General features: G+C 32.4%; 3 protein-coding genes across 11 annotated transcripts in view; all 3 read left to right on the forward strand.

Moving 5' to 3' along the window:
• The first annotated feature begins 2967 nt into the window (after window positions 1-2967).
• Window positions 2968-25964, forward strand: part of LOC102626004 (protein DETOXIFICATION 21-like) — a 131066-nt gene continuing 108069 nt past the window's right edge. For 2 of the 7 annotated variants that reach the window (XM_052439677.1, XM_052439676.1), the window contains exons 1-8: window positions 2970-3122; window positions 4532-4820; window positions 6437-6978; window positions 7477-7563; window positions 7672-7728; window positions 8179-8417; window positions 8541-8659; window positions 9061-9147. In XM_052439677.1, the coding sequence (XP_052295637.1) occupies window positions 3034-3122; window positions 4532-4820; window positions 6437-6978; window positions 7477-7563; window positions 7672-7728; window positions 8179-8417; window positions 8541-8659; window positions 9061-9147 (1509 nt within the window). In that variant the 5' untranslated portion in view covers window positions 2970-3033. The other 5 variants (XM_052439675.1, XM_052439680.1, XM_052439679.1 and 2 more) reach the window with 5 other exon arrangements.
• LOC102615021 (protein DETOXIFICATION 24-like) lies at window positions 11013-14558 on the forward strand. Its single transcript, XM_052439682.1, has 8 exons — window positions 11013-11600; window positions 11855-12396; window positions 12668-12754; window positions 12878-12934; window positions 13028-13266; window positions 13655-13773; window positions 13924-14010; window positions 14216-14558. Exons 1-8 carry the CDS (start codon window positions 11349-11351, stop codon window positions 14294-14296), a joined length of 1464 nt encoding a protein of 487 aa, XP_052295642.1. The 5' UTR covers window positions 11013-11348; the 3' UTR covers window positions 14297-14558.
• Window positions 18871-25839, forward strand: LOC102620975 (protein DETOXIFICATION 24-like). Of its 3 annotated transcripts, XM_052439683.1 has the most exons (9): window positions 18871-19087; window positions 20359-20592; window positions 23001-23542; window positions 23703-23789; window positions 23894-23950; window positions 24271-24509; window positions 24609-24727; window positions 25301-25387; window positions 25546-25839. In XM_052439683.1, exons 2-9 carry the CDS (start codon window positions 20359-20361, stop codon window positions 25615-25617), a joined length of 1437 nt encoding a protein of 478 aa, XP_052295643.1. In that variant the 5' UTR covers window positions 18871-19087; the 3' UTR covers window positions 25618-25839. The 3 variants fall into 3 exon arrangements, with proteins under 3 accessions (XP_052295643.1, XP_052295645.1, XP_052295646.1); XM_052439685.1 differs by lacking the exon at window positions 23703-23789; XM_052439686.1 differs by lacking the exons at window positions 23703-23789; window positions 23894-23950.

The raw sequence follows: 25964 nt of genomic DNA on the forward strand, positions 1-25964 counted from the left end.
CTTTTGGGAGCTGAGATGGGAAATGATCCTCAAAATCTTTTTAATGGGGTAGGGCTAGATTTTTGTTCTTGAAAATGAAAACTAATACAAAATGCTATTGACTTGCGTTAATCGAATTTTAATATTACCTAAAAAGATTTTTATTTTTTATTTTTTTATCTATCTATTAGTCATTTTTCTGCACTCTCTTATTTTGGGAGTAAGGAGAGCTGTTTTTTTTTTTTTGAAATCAAAGGTTTAGAAATTTTTTACTATGACTTTGAAGAGAAGATTAATTTTATGTTATGTTTTGGTTTAAGTGACTTAGAATTTATTGTACTTTTACGTGGCACGATATACATTTGTGTTGTGCTTCTATTAATGAATTTTGATGTGATTTTTTGTTGGAGTTAAAATATACCCCCTATCACATTAATATAAATATAACTATAGTGTTAAAAAAATTAAAAAAGACAAATAATATAAAATATTTTCAAGGAAACTATGTAAAATAAAAAATAAAAAAAACACAATAAACACCTTTTTTTATATAAAAAAGTTATTTTAAAGTTTAGTTCTCTAGAAAAAATTTATCTACAAAACAATAATTTATATATATATTTTATTATTCAAATTCGACTGACAATAACTTTGTTTTGAGTTGGACTATTGGCACCTCTTCATTGATTTTATAAAATCTCTGTGATGTTATAATTATATTTAAAGACAAATATAAATAGAATTAATCTCATTTTATTTTCTTTTTCTCTTCAATTTCATTTTGCTTGCACAATATAAATTTTTTTTAATCATTAGAATAATCTGAATTTAAGAAACAATCTATAAATTTTTTTAATCATTAAATTAATCTAAATTTAACAAGCAAATTTTTAAGCCAAAATAATACTCTTGTAATATATGTAGCAACAAAATTAGGATACAACATTGTGAGAAAATAAATTAAATAAAATTTTATCTCATTACAAATAATTTTTTAAGAATTCTCAAACTAATTGTACCACCGAAAGTTTATATGTACGATAAAATTGTATTGGACCCATAAAATATTCAATATTTTATAAGATTTTTCTTACTTTTTCTTTTAAATTTTTTTTTAGAAATGAAATAATAAAGAAAGTTTGAAGAGAGGAATACGATTATTAAGACTAAAAGAGTGAGAAAGTTATTAAAAATTACAAAGTTTATAAATGATAATAGTATTTATTTTAAAAAAAGAATATTTTTAACATTAAATAAATTATAATTAAAAAAAAGGATTTTAAAAGAATTTTGGAGGGTGATAATAGTCTCACTCCTTTGTTTTATGCTTCAGCGTCTCTTCAGAATGTGAAAGGAAAATCGTCCTAATTTCATTTTAAAAAAAAGAAAAGCGGAAAAATGTGGAAAAATAAACTATTTGGAAAAATGAGACGTGGCATTTGAAAATGGGAACCCTTGTCTTTCAAGTTTCAAACCTAGTTAATTAATACTTGAGGATGAGTTTTTGTCCTGCACGGCTGGACCCCAAGTCAATCTGTACGACATTCAATTCTCGTGACGTCTGATTTGATGACAAATGAATAACAAGAGCTCCTGATAGCTTGCACAAAAAGTGGGGTACCCTGATTTCGTTGTCAAACTTATTATGTCACCTTAATTCTGGTACGAATTGTCGTCCCCAGTGAGTTAACTAGTTCGTTACCCAGCGAACCCACTCTCTTGTTCTTAATCGCACAAGTTTTTGTCTTAAAATGTATATCTATAACTACAAATGTAGAGAGAGAGAGAGAGAGACAGAGAGAGAGAGACGTGTCAAATTATCAATAAGAGAGAAACGTGTCAAATTATTCTTCAGAGCTTATGGGCTCCACTTCCCCAATAACAATTTGACACGTGTGTAATTGCCCCAACTACATACTATTCAATTCTATGTGATGTATCCATATAATAATTTTATAACACTAGTTATAAATAATTTTTCGGTTCTATAAAATAAAACTATTGTGACTCCACGTAATAAAAAAAAAGATTATTATTACTTTTCAGATAATTTTTCTGTAGCATATCAATTTGCACATTATATTAGATTAGAGTGTATAAATTAATTTCCATAAAATTATTTGTAACTCTATCGTTATTGTTTTATGATAAGAAAAAAATAATAAGTAATTTTCTTATTACGAATGGATTTTTTCAATAAGGAATTCTTAACTTTAATTTTAAGTTATGATCTGTAATTTAATATTGCATAAATTTATAAATAATGCGCTGGCGCTACCACATTCAATTTTGAATATTTTATTATGAATCAAATAGGACCAATAACTCAAGACTTTATTAAAACTTGCAGTGAAATTAGCCCCATCGGTCTGTTATTAAACCAACACCATTAATTTCTTGATTAGGAAAGATCACAATTAACAAAAAAATAATTTTTTTTTCATGACTTGTGAATATGGTCGTCGTGAGTCGTGACCAAGGGTACCGCTACCCACGCTTTGGGTAATGTCGGGCGGGATGATAAATTTTATTTATTTTTAGTGCATACTATTTTGTGGACCCGAGGACACCTCACAAAGGCCAAACACGTGTAAATTTCTTGTCAAAATTAATATTTGAAAAAGATGGCACCCAAAGGTCGTCTGACTTTATGACGGTCCCAATAAAGAGGAAAAAAACAAGGAACTTTTTTTGACAAAAGATTGTAAAAGAAAAAGAGTGAAAAAAAAAGATTATTTATGTAATTCATTTTTTTCTATTAATAAAAAGAAGTGGCAATAAAAAAGAAAAATTGGAATTTTTTTTTTGAGCTTATGATAATTTTACAAATATATTATAATTTGAAATCCGGCAAGATGAGTTAATAAAAAAAAATTTATTGATAATTCACGTGTGAGACAATTTCAGAATTTTATAATATTTATGAATAGTTTTCTAAATTATGGATTAGTTAAGGAGTATCAATCAGGGTAATATTACATTATTGCTCTTAAAACAATTTTGTTGTCTGATTGATGGAAGGGTTGCAGCACTCACAAAGCTACGTGGAGTTAGATGAAACCAATGGTTTCAACTACCCCTGCAACTGGGATCCTGCTGACTGCTGAGCATTGGAAAATGGCAAAATACAAAAGCATTAACATGTGCGTGCAATGAATCCACTTGGTTTACTTATTTTAGCTTAGCTGGCTGACCAGTTTTCTGTTTCTTATATTTTCTTTGCGGAAGAAAAGCAAGGCCTTTTGAGAGCTCCCGCTCCCTTTGCACTATTTCTTCTCTCTCTCTCTCTCTCTCTCCTGCTAGCTCTCGGTGGAGGTGCGGTTAGGTTTCTGATAGATGAATTTGTTTCGTTGGAAGCTTACAAACTTTTTCTCTTTCTCCCTTTTTTTTTTTTCTTATGCCAATCTGTTTAAATTGTCACATTTATTGTTGGATTTATTTCTTGAGTGTTCCCCTTTTATAATGGTGCTTAATTTGCTTTCTGTTTCGTTACCAAATTTATTAGTAATCTTCATTATATGTCTAGGTAATGGGATAAAGTTTGGTGCATAATCATTTCATAATCTTGCAAGTTTTAGTAACTTTCAATAACTCTGTTTCTTGTAATTGCAGTGTTTATTGGTTTATTGAGGGAATTTTGTAGGATTCACAATGTTTATTCATTATTCACCCATTTAGGGGTTTTGATTTTTTTTTTCCTTCATGTTATAGTTTGTAATCACAAAATATTAGGCATTAAAAATGTGAAATAATTACATTGGTAGCTGTTCTCCTTTAGATAATCCGTTGACATGTATATCATTTTGTAGAAGTACTACTGGTTCTAGGCTTGTATCTGTAATTGAAATTTTATTGGCAGCTGTTATTGAACCATTGATTTAAGGGACCGCAATTCAGATGCATATGTCCTTATTAGTTGAACTCCTTTTTGTTCTGGCACCATTCATCTTTCCTTTCATTGGATCCTTTCTAAGATGAGAATCATTACTGTATATTTTCTGTAGCAGCGGGTGAATGATTAGAAGATATCTTTAATCATAACTAATATAAGGATTCTATTCATGTGTGCCTTAACTATTGACAGTAAATGTAAATTTTCTTTTAACTGCGTGATTTATGGGATAATTTAATTTTCTGTTTGATGATAAGTTGATTTCTATTGTAATTTGGATGATGATGTTTTATGCTTGCAAAAGTAGTTTAAAAAATGAACTGTTACACATGACATTATGATATATGAAATAAATATGTGGCCAGCCAGAAGGGAATGAAAATGGTAAACGAGTAAAGGCATTTGTGCCAATTATGCTGTTCAGGATTGTGGGGAATCATCTACTGCTTTATTGGAACAAACAGCTATATTCCACTTTATTCTAACGTCATAGCAAGGAAAATAGACAACATAGTGCACGATTAAAATTCTTGCATTGGTGGAAAGAAAAAATTTGTCAACTTCTGTGCCGTCTTGGCATTCTTCTCTGTATTTGAATGTGCTCTTTTCCCATATATGCCTAATTTTAATTCTTTCCTCAATTTCTACAAACATTGACAGTGAAAGAAAAGCTTTTTTTCTGGAGGTGAGAATGGTGGGAGAGATCAAAGAGAAGCTATTAGGAAACACGGAGGAAAATGATGTTGATGGGCAAGTGAAATTCAGGCAAAAGCTGTGGGTGGAATCCAAAAAGTTATGGATTGTAGCAGCTCCCGCTATTTTCACAAGATTTTCTTCATTTGGGCTCAACGTAGTTAGTCAGGCATTTATTGGGCACATTGGCGCGACCCAACTAGCTGCCTACTCACTTGTGTTTACTGTTCTCTTGAGGTTTGCAAATGGCATCCTGGTAAGCACTCTCTATCTGTTTCTTACTTGAGTTGTCATTTATTGAATAGGTTTTTGTTTTGGCCTTGATTACTACGGCCAGCTTTAGAGTATCTGAGGTCTTAAGCGGATTTATTTTATGAGGTCTCTTTTTACTCAGCAATGTCAATACTCAAAAAAACATAAAAGAACCCAAAATTCATTTCATCTTTAGTTCTTGAATTTCAACAAAAAATCAAGAAGATCCTAAAAAATTTTGAAAACAAAACCTAAAATTTACTTTCTTCAAAACATTTACAAAAATAAACAAACAAATAAATGAGAACAATACTATTTTCAAATCGAATGTTTAGAATGGTAGCACATGAAAAGTTGGGATTATGAATTGATAATCAGAAAATGGATATGGACTTTGTATTTCAAGAAACTAATTTTTGATCTTTTTGAATGAACTAGCATGTAATAATTTTTTTTTTTTAAGAGAAGAAAGCAAGAAATTTTTTCATCAATGATTTTTTATATTATAAGTTTCTTAATAAAAATTAAAAGGAATGTTACAAATCAAAGATTCTAATGTTAAATATTAAGCTTTTTTAAGAAACTGAAAATGTAAAAAATTTATTTATTTCTCCTGAAAAAATAATAATGAATAAATTAATGGTTAGACAATATTATTAATTATATCTCTTCAACAATAAGATTACTAAATATAGATTTTTTATGAAAAAATAATTCTTAATTATAGGATAATTAGTGATCAGAGAGATGTCTAATAGGCTTTACTACCATACATAATATTTTGAAAAAAAATCTTTATTAATTAGAGAATTATTAATGAAATACTTAAAAAATGAGGCATTTCTAAAATTTGGGGCTTAGGCGACTGTCTAGTTTGCCTATATTTAAAGCTACCTCTGTTGATTACTGTTTTTTTTTTCGTGTGTGTCGTATTTGTGCTATTTTTAGTGGAGAAAGCTGCAAAAAGATATGTATCATAAATTATGTTCTGTTCAGGGTTGTGGTTGTGAGATTTAATAGCTTAAAACACGACTACAACTTTTGCTGTAACCCTATTGGTGGCAATGCTTTACTGAACTTTTAAAGCTGACACAAGAAGGGGAGAAAGGACAAGGAAAAGAAAAATTCTTTACCAGATCAAAATATTTGAGTGTAGCTACCAAATATAAATGTCTTCTCATAGCTAGCAAAGTGAAGGCAAAAGTATATTTACCAGAATTTGCTGGCAGCCAAACCAATGAACCTTCTTTAATGATGCAAGGGTTAACACCAATCAATATAATTTGAATTTCAATCAGGATATCTGAACTTTCGCCACTCAAAAATGTCTACTGCTATTTTTTTTAGTGTTTCGACAAATTTTTCATGCAGTCATATTCCCCAATCACATAATCTGAGAACTGTAATGGCTGACCAAGAGCTTCAGAAAAAGAATGTTTCTTTTCCATTGCAGTTCAGTTTTTTTAATGAGTTTCAATGCTTTCCAGTCACTCTCTAGCTTCTATAAGAAGATGTGTTATAATGCATGGTGTCATCTGTTCACAAGGAATATAATTCTCTAAATCTATAAATAGTTGCTTCAGTTTTCTCTTGTTCTGATATCTGAATTTGAAAGTGCAGTTGGGCATGGCTAGTGCATTAGAGACGCTCTGTGGGCAAGCTTTTGGGGCGAAACAATACCACATGCTAGGAATATATCTTCAAAGATCATGGATAGTCTTAACCATTTGTGCTATCCTTCTCTTACCTCTGTTCTTCTTCACTACACCAATTTTGGTGGCTTTGGGCCAAGAAGAAAATATTGCTGAAGTTGCAGGAACTATTTCTTTCATGCTAATCCCTGTGTTGTTCGCCTTCATCATATCCTTTACCTGCCAAATGTACCTACAAGCCCAGAGCAGAAACATGATTATCTCCTACTTGGCGGCATGTTCATTTTTGCTTCATCTCTTTCTTTCGTGGCTTTTTACCATGAAATTGAATTTTGGACTCCCTGGAGCATTGGGATCAACAATTCTGGCATACTGGATTCCAAACTTGGGTCAACTTCTGTTTGTTATATGTGGAGGGTGCCCTCAAACATGGACGGGTTTCTCATTTGCCGCTTTCAAGGATCTCTGGCCTGTAGTAAAACTTTCCTTGTCGTCTGGTGCCATGCTATGGTGAGGTTCTTGTCTAATTGTGGCCTTGCATGAATTTAGGCAGTAAAAGATTATGCATTTTATAAATTCTAATTGGCTTAACTGGGAATCGGCAGATAAGAGTCTAGGGCTTACATCTGAATCTATATCATTTCATATGTGTTTGTTACTATTATTATTTTCGAGTGGGATCTTTCCTCATTTTGTTTGTGGCCATGTTTCAGCCTTTCTTGGTTCTTCCCTTTTGTTTAGATCATTGATTGCTTCAGTTTGTGTTACTGTGTGGCAATATCATATATTCTTTCTTTCATTGGGTTGTGGGGGCAGGGAAATGGTGAATTTTATATTATGATATGAATCCCTGATAAAAAGTACTTGTTTGTGGTCTACAGACAACATATAATATCGCTGAGGAACAATGATGTTAATCTAGTATTTGCTGATTAACTGCCATATTTATGCTTTCCTGTAACTCAACCATGTGGGGATTTTAACTCAGCATTATGTTATACTTGACAGTCTCGAGCTCTGGTACAACACAGTCTTGGTTCTTTTAACAGGAAACATGAAAAATGCTGAGGTTGCCATTGATGCTCTTGCGATATGGTACCAAATTCATAGGCTCCTTCCCATTATCATCATTTTGGATTTTGTTTTCCTTTTCGTTTATATGGGGCCAGTTATCTATGTGGTTTAAATTATTCTTATTTGCAGCATCAACATCAATGGGCTAGAAATGATGATCTCGCTTGGTTTCTTGGCTGCAGTAGGGTATAATCCTCTTCTTTTTCTTCTATTTTTTTATTTTTTTATATCTTTATTCTGTTCTTTTAAACAAACTTGCTAGATTTAAAGAATGAAAATCTGATTATGAAACTCAGTTAACTACAATCCCGACTGCCTTATCCATGTGCAGGGAAAAAAAAAAAACTTATTTTTTGCCTTCAGCCTTGACCAATAATTTCAGCCATATCTTGCGTGAACTTCGGATAGAAGTCAATCTAATTATATTTCTGTATTCTAACAAAAACTGCTCAATCTCCTAGAAACATTTCTGTGCATAATGCATGATCCTCAAGGCGATGTGTTGTAGAAAAGGGAATTATCTATTTCCTTAACAATGTTTCATGTTAATATTGAATATTACTTCTCTATTACCCTTTTCTTTGGAAGGTTGATATATGTGCTGAATAAACTCAGTTTAGTTGGAAAAATGTTCAGTGTTAGGGTGTCAAATGAGCTTGGCCGAGGAAGCGCAAATGCTACGAAATTTGCTATTAAGGTGGCAGTTTCCACATCCTTTTTGATTGGATGTGCACTCTTTATCATTTTCCTCTTCCTCAGAGGACGCGTAGCATACATTTTCACCGACAATCAAGATGTGATTGACACAGTTGCAGATCTATCACCACTACTCTCTTTCTCTATACTTTTGAACAGTGTGCAGCCAGTGCTCTCCGGTAATGCTTCCCTTTCTTGTCAGTGTCTTTCTATATTCTCCAAGTCACCAATTGAATGGGAGGGTCCAAGATAAAAAGGAAAATATGTTGTTAAATTCGTAACCAAAAATCATGCCTGAACAGGAGTTGCTGTCGGGGCTGGATGGCAGAGTATCGTAGCATATGTTAACATCGCTTGCTACTACCTGATTGGGATTCCTATCGGAGTCGTGCTTGGTTATTTAACCCATTTGGAAGTCAAAGTGCGTTTTCTTTTTCCCATTCTGCTGTATCTTTGCGTTTTACTTAGACTTGGCAGTATTTGAATTGTTACTGTTGTCTCCAAATAAATAGAATTCAGTTCGGTTCCATTTTAATTTGGCTCAAATCATCATATCCTAATTCTCTGGTCCTGAAAGCACGAATATAGTGAACAACAGGTCTCCTCCTTATTGTATAATGCAGATACCTTGCAGCTTGGTTTGTCATCATGTTATTGATTATGAGTGCCGCAGCAGTTTTTTGTAAAGGAGTTGCTTTTCATGAGTGCACACACATCATTCTTTTCTTCAAAATTCTTAGGACAGAATACAAATTGTTCCATAATTAAAAAGTTTAATTTTCTTATCATACCGGCTCTATTTTGTCCTCTCTCCTTTTGTAGGGTGTTTGGACCGGAATGTTGATTGGAACTTTTGTTCAAACTGTAGTTCTTATCATCATCACTTTGAAAACGGACTGGGACAAACAGGTATTATGTTTTTCCATCTAGCTTTCTCATGTATGAGTTTATAATTTTGTTTTTTTGATTAACCCCAATGATTGAACATGTAAATGATATGATGCATCAATGCAGGTGATGAAGGCTCGCGAACGCGTGAACAAGTGGTTCATTCCCGAATCACCGGAACAATCGCCTAACGAACAAGCAGATTTCACAGCTTGACATCAAACTTCTTCAATTTCCAAAATCTTTTTTGCTTGGTGTAAATCTTTTGCCAATTAATTGCTTACAGTTTTGTTTTTGCTTTCAAGAGTACAATCAAGCATTCAATCTGCCTCATGGGACTTGATGTTCAACTACACTGCTCATGTAGATGGAGAATCAAAAATTGGAATTTCATTTTTTTGTTTTTCCTGTTTTTGGTGTTTCAACATCACCATTGTGAGATTCATTCGTATTGGCTTAATTGTAGCATTGGACATGATAAATTTCGGATTTGTTCATTAGATAGCGGTAGAAAATGAGCATGTTGTCACGGGCTCGCTTGGCACTCAAGGTGGATACACTTAGAAGTGGGGGTTAACTTAGAAATTAGGCCACCAAGACAACTAACTAGCTGGGGTGCACTTAGCAAAACCCCCCACCAAGGCCCAAAGTCCACCAAGGCCCAAAGGTCTAGAACTCTCTACATATTATCCATTTACTAGGACTTTCTAGGACTCACCACTTGGGTCCCTTAGTGTTTTGCCACTTGTAATAGAATTCTCTAGAATTAGGCATTCCACCCCCTATAAATATGGGTGAGCAACCCTCATTCTCACAACCATCAACACACCCACACAACACACCTAGCACACTAGCTCTCAAGTTCTCTTGTACAAACACTTTTGTAATTATTCAAAGTGTAATACAATCATCTTTGGCCATTCCACTCTTACTACCCTTAACATTTTCTCTAAGTGTGTGTGCTTGGCTTGTTTAGGGAGTAATCTAGGCTTACTTGGCGACTCACACGCTAAGATCGCTCAAGTGCCGCACGGGAACTTGCTGCGCAAAACTATAACCCTCAGACAATGTGCTCACTTAATACAATGTTCATACTCATGCATTAGTTTTGTAAATAGAGTGTGTACAATAGTTTATATCCTAGCGTGATTAGTAAAGATTAATTGCTTGTGCCATCAAATTAGTGGATTAGCAATAATGTCTGCAACATTTCAAAAGAAAAAAAAAAGTTCGCAAGGTGCTTAGAAAACAACTTCTCTTCTGTGTCTCCATTTGTTGGATGAAATGATGTTTTAACTCAAACTTTGAAACAACATCATCCAGGTCTGCTATGCCAAAGGTATTTTACATACCTTCACAAGACAACCAATCAAATAGGTTCTAAAATTTTGGAAGAATCAATTTGGTGGACCAACCGCGAGATGAAGACTGGTACCGATTAAGTGGAAAGAATGATTGACTATATGAATAAAAAAGAACAGAGCATGAAGACAAGCTGCATAGGTCATTGATGACTTAAATGATCTTCAATTATATAAGCAATCGTGCAGGACAGTCTTTTCTTCCTATTTCAGCATATGTCCAGTGATGATTTGTCAGGTAACATAATATTAAATAATAATTACCTTATATAGTACGAGAAGGACTTGTCGCGGAAAAGTAGATTGGCAACAATAAGGACAGAGCCAACATGATTATTGTGGTAAAGTGTTGATCATCACTCAAATCTTATCGCAGGTTCATTCACTTATAATAAAAAAACAGTCAAGCTTGAAATTACATAATAATAAAGATGTTCTTAACGGACGGACATTAGCCACTCACAATCTCTCTTTCTCTCTCTCTCTCTCTATATATATATAGTGAAAACTCTGCCAACTTTAAAACAAAGTTCAATTTGTGTTTTGAGTTTAACACTCATGACATAGTGTACCCCACAGTTGAAATACCGTCACCAATGCAGCTTAGAGATAGTGTCCAAATTGTAAAGTACAATGTCTTTATAATTTCGACTCTTACAACAGGTCATATGCTAAAAAATGTGGTTAATTTTTGTGCCACAGTATCCCCTCTGTTTAGATAAGACTGTCTATATATTTTATAGATCGTGAAATTAAAAGGGCTTTCACATTCATGACATTTAACATGTTAAAATCTTGGAAGCTCAAGCTGAAGGCAATTACATAAGTTAGCATTTGTTTATTAAACACTTCAGAATAACAATGGACAACGGATTGGAAGAGCGAGAGAGGCTTCTGGGATTCGAGGAACAGGAGAGGAATGATCTGAAACAGAGGATTTGGAAGGAAATGAAGCTGACGTGGAGGATTGCATTTCCTTCTATACTTTCCAGGATTGCTTCATTTGGACAAATTTTGGTGACACAGAGTTTTCTTGGACATGTTGGGGAAATTGAACTCGCGTCATTTGCACTCGTTCAAAGCATCTTTTTGCGCTTTGTTAACGGAATACTGGTAAGCATCGTCAATTTGAATCATATACATGTTTGTGTGTGCGTACGTTTGTGAATGTGTAGATCACTGGATTGAAGAAAGACAGTAACCTGAATGATTTTCTCTGATCCTGTACTAAACTGCACTCTGCTTTATGTGATGCCTTTTACAAATGTCTTTTTATATATATATCTTTTTAAAGATCTAGTGACGAGCTGTTGTTTGCCTCTAAATGTTCTATGGTTCGTTTCATTTACTTGTTCATTCATTTGAAGCTGGGAATGTCAAGTGCAACAGAGACATTATGTGGACAAGCATTTGGAGCAGGGCATTATCATATGATGGGAATTTACTTGCAACGATCGTGGCTAGTTGATTGTGTAACTGCTACAATAATGCTCCCCGTCTTCATCTTTGGAACACCGATCATGAATCTGCTTGGCCAGCAAAAGGATATAGCAGAAACAGGGGGGGTGATTTCTCTGTGGTTGATTCCCTTTGTTTATAACTTCGTCTTCTCCTTGACAATCCAAATGTTCTTACAAGCACAGCTCAAGAACATGATTATCGGGTGGCTATCTACTGCTTCTTTCCTGCTTCACGTGCTTATGTCCTGGATCTTTGTGAGTGAACTTGACTTAGGTATTGCTGGTGCAATGGGCTCATTAAACATTTCTGCTTGGCTAAATATCATTGGATTGTTTGTTTACATCTTCTGTGGTTGGTGCCCTGATACTTGGAAAGGTTTCACCAACGCTGCCTTTACTGACATTCTTCCTGTAATAAAGCTGTCGATATCCTCCGGGGTCATGATATGGTAAATATTGAATGTTCTTCCTCGGAAATTATACCCTGCATGTCATGATGCATCTCCTGGGTGCTAATTAATTGAACTTGTAAAATCCTACGATAGTACATGATCTGCTGTTCAAACCTCGCTCATTTTTATGCTATGCTTTAAAAAATAAGCAAACAAATAAATATTGGAACGCTCTCTAAATCTGTCTCATAAGATTCCGTTTTGACACTTTTTTTTTTCTTTTTTGGTTTCATAATCAATTATCTTAGTTAATTTTGAATTGTGATAGCTTGGAGCTCTGGTACAATTCCATTCTAGTCTTATTGGCTGGGTACATGAAAAATGCAACCGTTGCCATATCTGCTTTCTCTATTTGGTAAGGTCTTAGCTATTATTAAAACCTTATTTCACATTTATTACTTCCAGTTCCAGTTGATTTTCATAAATAATCTTTTTAAGAATTTGGCTTTAAAGCTAATTAATTAAATTGTTGTTGCAGCCTCAATATCAGTGCATTTCAATTAATGATCTGCCTTGGCTTCCTTGGTGCCTCATGGTATAGATATACATTGCTTCAACAAATACCCTCTCTGGCTCCTTATACTTGAAATTCACAAGCTCTAATGTTGTAATATCATTTGTTGATCAGCGTGCGGGTGTCGAATGAACTCGGGAGAGGAAATGCGAAAGCCACAAAATTTTCCATTAAAGTCATACTCACTATTTCAGCCTGTCTTGGAGTGATCTGTTGGATTTTATGTTTAATCTTTGGCCGTCAGATTTCATACCTGTTTACAACTAGTGAGGAAATTGCAGAAGAAGTATCGAAACTATCTGTTCTGCTCTCTTTCTCCGTTTTGCTTAACAGCGTTCAGCCAGTACTCTCAGGCAAGTGTTATTTCTTCGAAAACTTGGAAAAAAAAAAACAATAATGCTATGATTACTAAGGGTGCGTTTGATATTAAGGCATTGCAGCTTAAAAGTTACAGCTGTTGTGGAAAAAAAAAATATATCTATGAAATAAAAGTTAGTAATACGTAGTAAATATAAATTTTAAATAATAATTTTGATAAAATTATTAAAGATATAATAAATTTTCCATCACACAAGTGAAAAATTATATCAGTATAACTTTTAAGTTACAGCAGTTAGTGTTTACCAAACACTTTAGTGCTGTACCTTTTAAGTTACAGCTGTCCAACCTCAATTCCAAACGCACCCTAAGTATGATACTTTGTTGGGATACTCATTGATGCCTCGCAAATCAATTTTTCAGGGGTAGCTGTAGGTGCTGGAATGCAAAGCACGGTTGCATTTGTTAACTTGGGAAGCTATTACTTTGTTGGAGTTCCTACAGGAGTTTTGCTTGCATATGTGGCCAATCTCGGAGTTACGGTAAGAAATATAGTTTATGTTTAATTAATAATAACGATCAAATGTACTCTGGTTAATTGAATACAATTTTAATTAAATAGATATGGTGTTTTGTAAAAATTGTACCATTGACTCTCTCACGAGTTGATTGATGTTGGTTTAATTTGACAGGGTTTATGGATTGGATTGTTGGGTGGAATTGTTATTCAAACCATTATTCTTTCCTTCATCATATGGAGGACCAATTGGGATGATCAGGTAAATTAGGATTGATTGCAGGGCACGTGTTGTGATTACTGCAAATTTTTATGAGATTAATTATTGAGTGGTTGGCTTCAGAACACACTCTTTGAAGGGTTTTTTTGGTCCACAATGGGTGTTTATTTGGGGTTATAAAAATTAAAAAAATAAATAAAGATCAAAAGTTGGCTAAAATTTATAGATATTGCTCTCATTCTTGCAGGTGAACAAGGCATCCCAACGTCTCAACAAATGGTTGCTGAAACCATCTGAAGAATCTGATCGAAGCCCTCCAAATATGTAGAGTTGTGTAATTCATTACTTGCACAAGAATATTTGTCGGTTGGGCCTATCAGTAGAATAATAATAAATCTGAATGAGTTGAATCCAAAGTTATTCTTTTTTTTTTTTTTTTGAGAAGGAATCCAAAGTTATTCAATTGAATGTAAAATGGATTTTCCATCTTCTTTTGTCACCCCTGGAAAATCCATCTTAAAATCTCTTCTTTAATTATATATTCCACTTAATGTCAATTTTTTAAAATAAATATTCTTTTTATTTTTGAATCTATGTGTTCCTGTAATTTTCTCACTTTTAAAACTATTTTTAGTCTTTAATATCTTTACTCTTCTCTTTGAATTTTCTCTATCTGCAAATTCAAAAAAAAACTAACTTCTCAAATATTAAAAATAAAAATAATGAAAATGAGAAAAAAAAAGAGAGAAAGGAAAATAGATTAAAATTGAAATTTGTACGAACTATTTATAGTTATTATAGAGATAAGACTAGAAAAGGGAATGAGAAGCAAACCTTTTAACAAGTACCAAATTTTGATGATTATATAATATCGCGGACTGAATTGATACTTTGTTCTTGATAAGGATGAATCACAAGAGCTGAGACGATCTAGAAAGCTCTTGATCATAATCAATTTTGTAACCCTACTTCGGTATGGTGCATGCACCTGCTGGAATCAAATTCCTTGCAATTGATAGTTCCAACTTCGTAAGATGAAATTCGGTAATTTTACATATAGGTTCGTCCCGATTTGCATAAAATATAGATTTTAAAAAGTTTTTATCTAAATTTAAAAAGAAAATAAAAAAATTTATTTGAGCCAGGTTAAATCCTGGGACATGTGGGTTATGGGCCCACCGCATTTATGCTATGTTGCTATGATTTTATTGTTAAAAGTAGGGATAATATTTTTTCTGATGAAATCTTGTGGGATCCCATCTCATTTGAGACAGGATTTAGATATATTTTTATCTCACAAAAAAATATAGGAATGGAAGTGAGATATTTTTTTATCCCACTTACATATACGGGACGGGATTGAGATTGACAAATCCCATCCCATCTCGTTTTCATTGTAGACTAAGGATGATAATTTTTCTAATTGAGATAAAATCTCTCAGAATCCCATCTCTTTTTGGACGGGATTGTGATATATTTTTGTCCCAAAAAAAATATAAGAACGAGAGTGAGACATTTTTTTATCTCATTTGCATTTATGGGACAAGACTGGGATTGGTAAATTCCATCCCATCTCGTCCCATTGCCAGCCCTAGTTAAAAGGCTCTCAGTTTTATTTAAATAAATCAATGTGCTTTTAGAAATTTCGATAGGCAATCTAAATTGCTTTATTGTTAAAAGACTCTCAGTTGCATGTTCCCTTCTACGATATCTAATACTCAAAGTCTTAATTATATATATAATTAGTATTATTAGTTGTAGGTATCTTATATGATCCGTTGATATCTGTATATGTACTATTTATTGTATTAATGCAAACTCTTTATTATTTAATTAATTCAATTATGAAGGGTAAATATGTCATTTCACTTGATTTATACTCTTAAAACATTTTGAACTCCATGGTTGACATCGAGACCAAAAGTAAAATAGAAAAATAATTAATAAAGATGACGCCGTTATAACGGAAAAGATATATAAACATATTTTGAAAATTAGTGGAAGATATTTTTCCACTTAATAACTATCACCAACCAACATCGTGGCGTCATGCTACGTTTCCCTTGAGTGCTTGCGTCTTGTATATGCTTGGACTCGGAATTTATGCTCGTGGGCTCATGTGTCCGCGTGTGGCCAAACAAATACGAGACAAACAAAGACTCAATGCACTCGAAATCGTAATCAATGCTTCTGCAATTTTTGCCATTCATCTGAGAGTAAGTGTTGACTGGCTTTCTTAGTTATGCACTTATGCTCCTGCATATATGCCAATGGCCATTCAGTGACTCAGAGTTTCCACTTCCACTTTCTTTCTTCTTTTATATATATTTATTTTTAAACACGGTAAAATTTTATTGATATATTTAAAATTAGAATCCTAATAAAACTCACTTAGATTAATACTATTAAAACACAGCTCAAAATTATACCCTCATTAATAAAATAAAATATACTTTTCCTCATAATCTAATTGACAATTAGTACACAAAATAGCATTTTTACCTGGGGTCCAATGTGAAAAATGTTAAATAAAAAGAAAAAAAGAAAGAAAAGTACAAATCATGAACACACACGTCGAGTGACGTGCCAACCGTCCAAAATTTACCAAACCAGAAAAGAAAATAGGGTGTAGAATGAATCACGTGATTGATCTTGTCTCGTTCACATTTGTCCGAAAGTAATTATAGTGACATCTTTCCTTGGCGACAGAAATCCATGGACGTGATCTCGACAAACCCATTTCTCAAAATAACAATTGAGATCTATTAGAATAGGGAGAGTAACATCTTAGTCCATCTTATAACTCATTTTCACATTTTTATCTTTAATAGATTTTAATACCTCATTTTATCTATGATGTTCAAACAATGACAGAATAAATAAGCTGTTGATGGGTAAAAGTTATATTTTAACAATTAAGTTAGTTAATTTTCATTTGTGGAAGTTTCAAACAATCGTTTTATTTATGAAATGATCATACTTATCATGAAATAATTATAAAGTGGTAAAATCAATTCACATGAAATTTACTTTTTGCCTTTTGATCATGTTATGAAATAACCTCAATAAGTATATATGCCTTTGAGAGTTTTACTGGTATCAGTAGAGCTGAGTTGATATTGTTGGTGGTGTGGTAAGGATATGGTTTTGGAGGATTTGGATTTTTAGGGTATTCCGTGGGTCTTACTTTTTTCAAATCTCCAGTGGAAGATATTCAGCATGTGGTTGCGAGCTTCAATTCTCATACTGTTGACAATCTTGTCCAATTTGATGAGAATTTCAGTTTTGATGGGAATCCAATGTTGATGCTTATTTCTTGTTTGAGCCTGAGGATACTGAAAGGCTTGATCTTAGTCCCGATTTTGGTATTGCTAGCCCGCATGCCTCTGGTTTAAAGAAAGGCTTCACATTTGACACTGCTCGCATGTATAATAAGCGGCACTCTAGGTATTAGCTCATCTTCTTATAGTTTCTTTGTTAGATTTTACCTTAGTTTGCTCTCTTTAGTTAATTCTTTGTTATTTAATTGCTTTTGCTATTTATTTTGTTTTTGTTAGTAGTGTTTGTTCTTTGACTTAGTGGTTTTGGTCACATCACTCTTCAAATGTATTTTCTTTTATTTTATTTAATCTATAGATAAGGGGTCCCGCCTAACTTGGTTGCAATTTTTTTTTTCTAAAAAGTTTGTCTTTTTTTTCTTATGCATATGCATGAAAATGAATTATGAAAGACCACATCGCGATATGATAAAAGAGCAACATATAATTGACAAAACTATTGTGACATGATTGATTAAAGAAATAAAAAGTAATAAAAAGTAGATGTTTGTTTACTCTCTATATTTTGAGAAAAGTACTCATTTAATCTCTATATTTTAAAGAATAATTTAAGATAACTTTGCTAATAATTATATTACAATCTTACCCTTAATTTTCTTTTTGTTTAAAATAAAATCATAGTAACAATATTCTTGAAAACATTAATGAAAAGGAAAAAAATGTAAATTTGTCAAATCAACCTTAAAAGTAAAATAAAAATGAGTTATTATTATTTTAGGATTAATTTGGTAATTAAATTAATTTTATACAAAAAACTATTAGTAAGATTGTTGCAAGGGTACTAAACATTACTTTAAATTACTTGGTATTCATTTATTTATAAATATTAATTAGCAAGATTGTTACAAAAGTATGAAAAATATCAATTGTTTTATACTTATATTTATTTCTTAATTTATTAATAAGTAATTATTGGTTAATTTATTAATTAATTTTTTTATAGACTAAAAAATTAATGTAAAATATATTGTTGTAAGAGTATGTAAAATATATTGTTTCAAGAGTATTATTGTAAACACATAAAAAAGAAAAAAGAAAGGATAGGAGTGTTATATATTTAATAATAAAAATGTCTTAAAGAATTTTAAAATACAAACATTAAACGTAGAGTTAAGTTAAATTTAGAGACTAAACAGCGAAACAAATAAAGTAATCTTGTTTTGCCATTTCTCTTTGTCGTTATTGTCATAAATATTGTGACAAAAACAAGCACCATGTATAGTACAATTATATGCCCGAGAAGCATGTATAATTTAATTAATTAATTACAGAGCAGCGTGGCCAGTGGAAAGTGAGCGGATGGATAAATTCCCAAACGATTGATTTTGACGCATGAATGAATTGATTATATGGAGGTTGCCATGTTACAGATTCTGTAACATACGCACCCAATGCATGCACCACACCTGTCCTGCATATGGACAAAAAGCATGCAATTGTTTTTGTTTAGTATCTAGCTAACCAATCAGGAGCTGGCCAAGTTGGATCTGTATGTTACAGAATCTGTAACTTAGCCAGCTCCTTGATTATATATACCCATGAGTAATTATTGTACGCACATTTTCACTGTTTTTTCATTCCACTCTGTCAGCTTACTAAATTAACATTTTGTTTGATATCATATATCCCATTCCCCAGGTGTCTTCTTTGCTTGCCTCTACTTTCATATCTCCTCTGCCTATGCATTCTTGAAGTGAGAAATTAATCTCTTGGGCTGAAACCCTAGCTAGAAGCTATCCTCCTTGTTCAACTAATCAAGCAAGAACTTCTCTCAAGGCCAAGTAAGTTTCCTCCTCTCTCTCTTTTAAGTTTCCTCTTCTCTCTCTTTTTCTCTAAATATTTCGGTCAACAGTGACATGAATCAGAGGGGAACTACGTGTAGAGTTCAATATAGTTTTTTGTTATATGTTTCAAGTTTTCTCTTAATTAACTTCATAAGTTTTTTTTGTTAAAGTTTTGAACGTATGTGTTGTTGTATTTGATTCTTTTTCAAGAAAATAATTGAGAAAATAACCCTACAACTTGGAACCCTTAAAACACATGACAAATGTGATAAAGAAATCATGATTCATACTAGAAAAAGCTAACTCTCTTTACATACATACTATGCGCAGCTGTTTTTGCAATCAGGTTCCTTTTTTTTTCTTTCAATGAAAGATATGAACATTAATCTCTTCTTTCAATCTCTTATTGTTTAAATTAATACATATAGATTTTTTCTCCTTAATACCTACCCGTGTACTTAGTCATTTCCAATTCATTAATACTTTCTTGAATAAACTTTTTTTTTTTAAAATGTGGTGGTTGGACTGTATTTTCTTTTATTTCCTATTTGTCCTTTAAGTAGTTTGTATTAATTACACTCACCCATGAATTCAGATAAGTTGAGTGGACTTGATCGTAAGTCTTCTTTATATTTAATCAAGTTTTTGTCTGATTCATAGCTCGAAAAGATACATTATTAACATGATTTTTGCTGTTACAATGCATCTTACCAACATCATACAAGTGCACCTTAAATAAACACTTCCTACCGGTGAGCTAACACCGAGACACACAAAATCCACACACAATGAGACGCAAAATTCAAGAGAAAAAGCCACTAAGATTTTTAAGAGATTTGCTTTTGGACTGAAACGTGACACAGACGTGCATCGGTTACATAATTTTTTTTTTTAAGATAAACTTTAGAGTTTGCACAACTATTTTGAAATTTAAAAAAAAATTATGAAACTATTTTTAAAATCAAAGAATCTACATATTCATTTAAACAAATCTTAGACGTATAGATGATTTTTCTATTAAAATTCAGACTCGAATAATATCACTCATAATTAAACAAAGGTGTGTGTATGCAATATATCAACAAATTATGTGCCTATTGGTTGCGCACATGGCAAATTTTTCTTTTTAATTTTTGGTATTGATCAAATTTAGAGGGGCCGGGATTAATTCTTTACTGGATTAAAGCAGTCTAGGTAGATTAATTTGCTATCTATATTTGCATTTTCCATATGTAACATTATTTTCTCTAAACAAAACTGTGTTTCAGATGGAGGAGAGACTCCTCGGTTCAGAAGCGAAAGATATTGATGATTTAAAAGGGAGGGTTTGGAAAGAATCGAAAAAGCTATGGAGGGTTGCATTTCCCGCAATGTTAGCTAGGGTTTCTCAGTATGGTATGTTTGTTATCACACAAGGATTTATTGGTCATCTTGGCGAGGTTGAGCTTGCAGCTTACGCGCTCATTCAAATCATAGCCGTCCGATTTTCAAATGGGATTTTGGTAAGCTTTTGTGATTGCATTTATTATCCTTATCTGCCGTACTTTTTTCCTTTACTATTACTTAATTCTGATGCTTATGGTTACAATACAATAGGGATCGACAAAATATGAGCACTACTAATCTTATCTTCCCTCACGATTCCACTCGACCTTCTATTTTATTTTTCTTTTTCAGAAAGTTGGTCTTATTCGTCCGGGTAATTCCCCACTTTAGTGTCCTAAAGTTGAGCTACATATTGACGCCATTATTTAATTTGCACCTTTATCTAAAAAGCAATCATGCAAAAATTTTACTTATATCTTTTTCTGGTATTCTCAATTTATTTCATCACCGACCTTTTCGACGTGATTTTTTTTTTTTATTCCTCTTTGGTTTGTCCTATTTTGTTAGATAGAAGATATTTGTTCAAACTCAATTATTGTAGCCACTGGGCGGCTGGCGCAGCCCTCAACTGGTCATGAATTGCGTCGTGTTACTTGAGTTTGAATAATAATTAAAGATAAAAATTGATGTTTAGTGTCTGAAATTTGTCCATATCAAATGACGTAAAGAATTTCGGGAGAATTGACTTTGAGTTAGGTCCCAATATCTCTTACTTTTATCACTTAGGCTCTATTTTTTTTTCCCCTAATACCCATTACGTTCTTGATTTTATAATTTCAAGGTTCAAATTTTATTGTTGAAGAGCAAATGTAACTTTTTACCTACAAAACTTAGTATCCAAATTATTTTTTTTCTTTTAATATTTGAATATTAGAGACTTAAATAGCAAGAGTTTATTTGTTAAACGTCTGAAGTCTGAAATTTTATTAATTTAAGATACTTTTTAAGTTTACTTGTTTGTTTTTTTTAATAACTTATATATGATTTTTAGACATTTATATTAACTTCTGTGACTTTTATCTAAATGAAAAAATGTCTTAATGGAAAGGTAAAACTATATCCAGAAATATCTCTATCAAATATAATTATTTCTTAAAATATAAAACCAAATATCTTTATACGTTTTAACTTATAAGGACATAAACATCAAATATCCATGTTATCTTTTTTATTTTATAAAAATAAATAAAAAGTACCTATGTTCAAATATTAAAAAAAAAAATAGGTCATCCAAATATTTGTATTCATATTCATTTAGACTTCTGTTAAATTCATACTTATTTAATTTTTCAGACAAAAAAAAAAAACTCTTGGTAAAATTTAAAAAAAAATTAAGGATCTAACTGTCATTCTTCTAGTATTTCATGGATAGTACTTATAAATATGTTTAATAATAAACAAACGACATGACTACAAAATTTTTTAATGTGCCAGGTTTTCTCCATGCCTATAAGCTTTTAGCTAGCTTTAGCTGAATTTTGTGTGAATCAAGTTGACTCTTTTTATAATAAGGGCATCAGATTCGCTTATAACTTTGTTTGGTATCAAGGAAAGTTACAATTGTAAAATAAAAATTAATAGTAATATAATAAATATAATTTTTAAATTATAATTTTAATAAAATATTAAAAATATTATATATTTTTCATCATATAAATAAAAAATAAAATCAATTTAAATCTCAAACTCCAATATTAAGTATTTATTAAAAATTTTAGCATCATCACTAAAAATTAACAAGTGCATGTCCAACTACAACACGTACAGGGACTCTGTGTAGACTCTGCGTAGAAGGGCACTGGCTTCTTCCTGATTGTGCGTAATGATTACTTTAAGAAGTGGCAAACAATGAAGGGCCCGCAATGAAGAAACCTTGAGAGTGCAGAATTTCTTTAGGGTTATAAAATCGAATTATTCCATGATGTGAGAATCCCAACGTATAGTTTTATTGTGTCCATTTAAGCTATTTATTTGTACTATCATTTCACCACCCTTTTTGTCCCGATTCGATATTAATTCTAAGGGAGAATAAGTCTTAGGTCCCCTATATTTTTTTCACATTTATTATTCAAGTCCCCAGTTTATTATGAATTATCCATTATATATCCAGGATATATTGTAGTAGATTGACAGTAAGGTTACCATGGTAAAAGAGCTTAAAATAGTTGAACTCAGGGGTGTCAAATTGTGCCATGCTGTTAGGATCTCACCATAAAATTTTAAGTTATTTCGATACGTCGTATTATATTGTATTGTATTGTATTGTATTGTATTGTATTAAGATGTAATAATAATGTATCATAAGGGTGTATTAAAAATCTCCGGATTCAAATTGAATAAATTGGCTAGGGCGCCACTGATGATGAACAATGAAACTGCATAGAACAAAATTATGGAGGTAGAAGAGATCTTTGCAAATTGATAACGATATTCAGTTCTTATAAATCAAAACAATCAGCTCTTACAATCATAATGCAATCGAAGTAAATTTTTTTTTTCAATCTTTTCATTTTGCATTTTGTAGATCGGCATGTCAAGCGCAACTGAAACTCTGTGCGGGCAAGCATTTGGAGCAAAGCAATACCACATGATGGGTATCTACTTGCAAAGATCATGGATCATAAATCTTGCTACTGGAACAATATTGCTTCCTGCGTTTATCTTCGCAGCGGATATTTTCAAACTGCTCGGAGAACAAACAGACATAGCAAACAGAGCCGGAGACATCTCACTTTGGTTCATTGGCATTCTCTATTTCTTTGTCTTCAGCTTAACGATCCAAAAGTACTTGCAAGCACAGCTCAAGAACATGATCGTCGGATGGCTTTCGGCTGTTGCATTTGCTGTTCATGTGGCCTTGTCATGGATCTTTGTGAGCAAATTGAACTTGGGGATTCCTGGTGCAATGAGTGCAATGATAATCGCAAGTTGGTTTATAGTAATTGGACAGTTTGTGTATCTCTTTGGCGGTTGGTGTCCCAATACATGGAAAGGATTCAGTTCTGCAGCTTTTGCTGATTTGTATCCTGTTTTGAAGCTCTCAATATCCTCAGGTGTAATGATTTGGTAAGATAGCCATTTCTATTGTATATCTATAGCCGAACAATATATCTATTTAATGTTTTAATCTGTCCCCATGAAGTTAACCCAAGAGTTTTCAAACAGTTTTTTTTTGAGCTAATCGTATCGTTTTATGTTCTTTTTTGGTGGCTTTTAACTTTAATAGCTTAGAGTTTTGGTACAATGCTCTTCTAGTCCTATTAGCAGGATATATGAAAAATGCCACAATTGAGATTTCTTCCTTCTCCATTTGGTAAGTTTTAAATTTATGCCATATATACTATTTCTTTGTTTTCCTGTAAAGTTTTTTTTATGCCAAAAACTACACTAAATTAGAATATTTGAATGTCATTGTAGCCTCAATATCATATCTTGGGAATTTATGTTGGTCTTTGGCTTCCTAGCTGCCTCTGGGTATGTCTCCAAAAATGATCATCTCCTTTAAAATAATAACATAGAAAAAAGAAAGAATAGTAACATCTTTTGGTATGGTAAATAGTCACAAAAATTCTCTTATTTATAGAAATGGTCACACAGACCCTTTTTTGGTATATAAAATTATCTTTTCTGTGCATAAAATTGTTAAACAAACTCCTAAAATTTATCTAAAAAAGGTGGTCTGTGTGATCATTATTCTGAAATAAATGAGTCCCTGTCACTATTTCTCCAAATCACGGGTGTCGCCATCTTTTATTATATTCATATCATCTCTTATATCTTATTTGGTTTTCTAGCGTGCGGGTTTCAAATGAACTGGGGAGAGGAGATGCTAAAGCTGCGAAATTTTCTGTAAAAGTTGCAATAGCTACCACAACTGTCATTGGATTTTTCTTTTCCTTAATCTGCTTAGTCTTCAGCCGTAAGCTAGCACATTTGTTCACAAGTAATGATGAAGTAATAGAATCCGTCACAAGCCTCTCAGTGCTGCTTGCTTTCTCGGTTTTACTCAATGGCTTTCAGGCAGTACTCTCAGGCATGTACTGAATTTAATAAATAAGATTGCGATAATTAAAATGTTTCTAATTCATCATTACAATGGATTAATATTTTCAATGTAAGTTATTTATTGCAGGGGTGGCAGTAGGTGCTGGCCGGCAGGCTGTGGTTGCATATATTAACATCATTTGCTATTATTTCATTGGCTTACCTGTTGGCGTTCTTCTTGGATATGTGGCCGATCTCAAAGTTAAGGTACGAATTATTTTGCATTTTGATATTTCAATCTGAATTTGGACTAGAGTACTGATTTGAGTTGGGGTGATCTATAAAATATCTTGTGTCATATGTACAAGATTTATTTGAATTTAGATCATACGATAATTTTAATTATGCTCATCTTTTAATTAATTTTTACCTCGCATGTAATAATCTATAGTAATGTACCGTTAACATCTAATTACCTATGTATTATTTTTCAATAACTATGGATCACAATTCACAATTCTCTAAAATAAAAATAAAAATAAAAATGATATCAACAATAAACTTAATCCGTATTCTTATGAACCATGCTACCAAATATCTTTATAAATCTCATATCAATACTATGGTCAAGGGGTCGAATCCCGAGTGCACTGAAATTGAACCGGATTTGTTTTAATTAGAAACATACATTTATGTTTAATTTTTTTTCTTAAAAATTCCATGATGATTATTTGAATGAATGGTTTGATATTGCACATCATGAACAGTTTAACTTTTTTTGAAATTCGATTGTAGTTCATCTTCAGAAACAAGATCCGATTATTCTTTTAATTTGCACAGGGTATTTGGACTGGAATGCTGCTTGGGGTAGTAATGCAATCACTTGTGCTGGGGTATGTCACCTGGAAAACCGATTGGGACAATGAGGTAAGTAATTAAAATAAATTCACCAATATGTACACGTCATCATCAATTGCATGCCTCATTAATGCTCAATCTCTCTAAACTTTTCAAAAAAGAAGTGTCATATTTAATTTGTAGACTTGAATCATACATTTGATGACAACACTATTTCCTCTCTCTAGGTGAAGAAAGCATCAGAACGACTCAATAAGTGGCTCTTGAAGCCTTCTGAAGAAGAATCCAACGGCAATTAAACTCAACAAGTTAAGGTCCAATATTGCTTGAAGATCCTGATAATCTCAATCATGCATGTATTTTCTCTGCCAATAAACCGATTACCGTTAACACCAATAACAACTTCAGATCAAATTTCTTTCTTTTTGTCTGTTGGCAAGAAGAGCTTGATAATGAGCCTGCGCAAGTGCAATCTAATATTCTGAGGTTAATTAATTCAAGAAGTTGCATCTTCACAAGAAGTACATTTAATGTTGTGTTTATTTACTGCAGTGGGTGGGGAAGTGTGGATTCTTCCCACTCCACTATTTACTTGTTTATTTAATAAGGGGAGTGGGTGTCTCAAATTCCACTCATTTTTGGAGTG

The sequence above is a fragment of the Citrus sinensis genome, chromosome 4 (genome assembly GCF_022201045.2).
Source record: "Citrus sinensis cultivar Valencia sweet orange chromosome 4, DVS_A1.0, whole genome shotgun sequence".
Classification (NCBI taxonomy): Eukaryota; Viridiplantae; Streptophyta; class Magnoliopsida; order Sapindales; family Rutaceae; genus Citrus; species Citrus sinensis.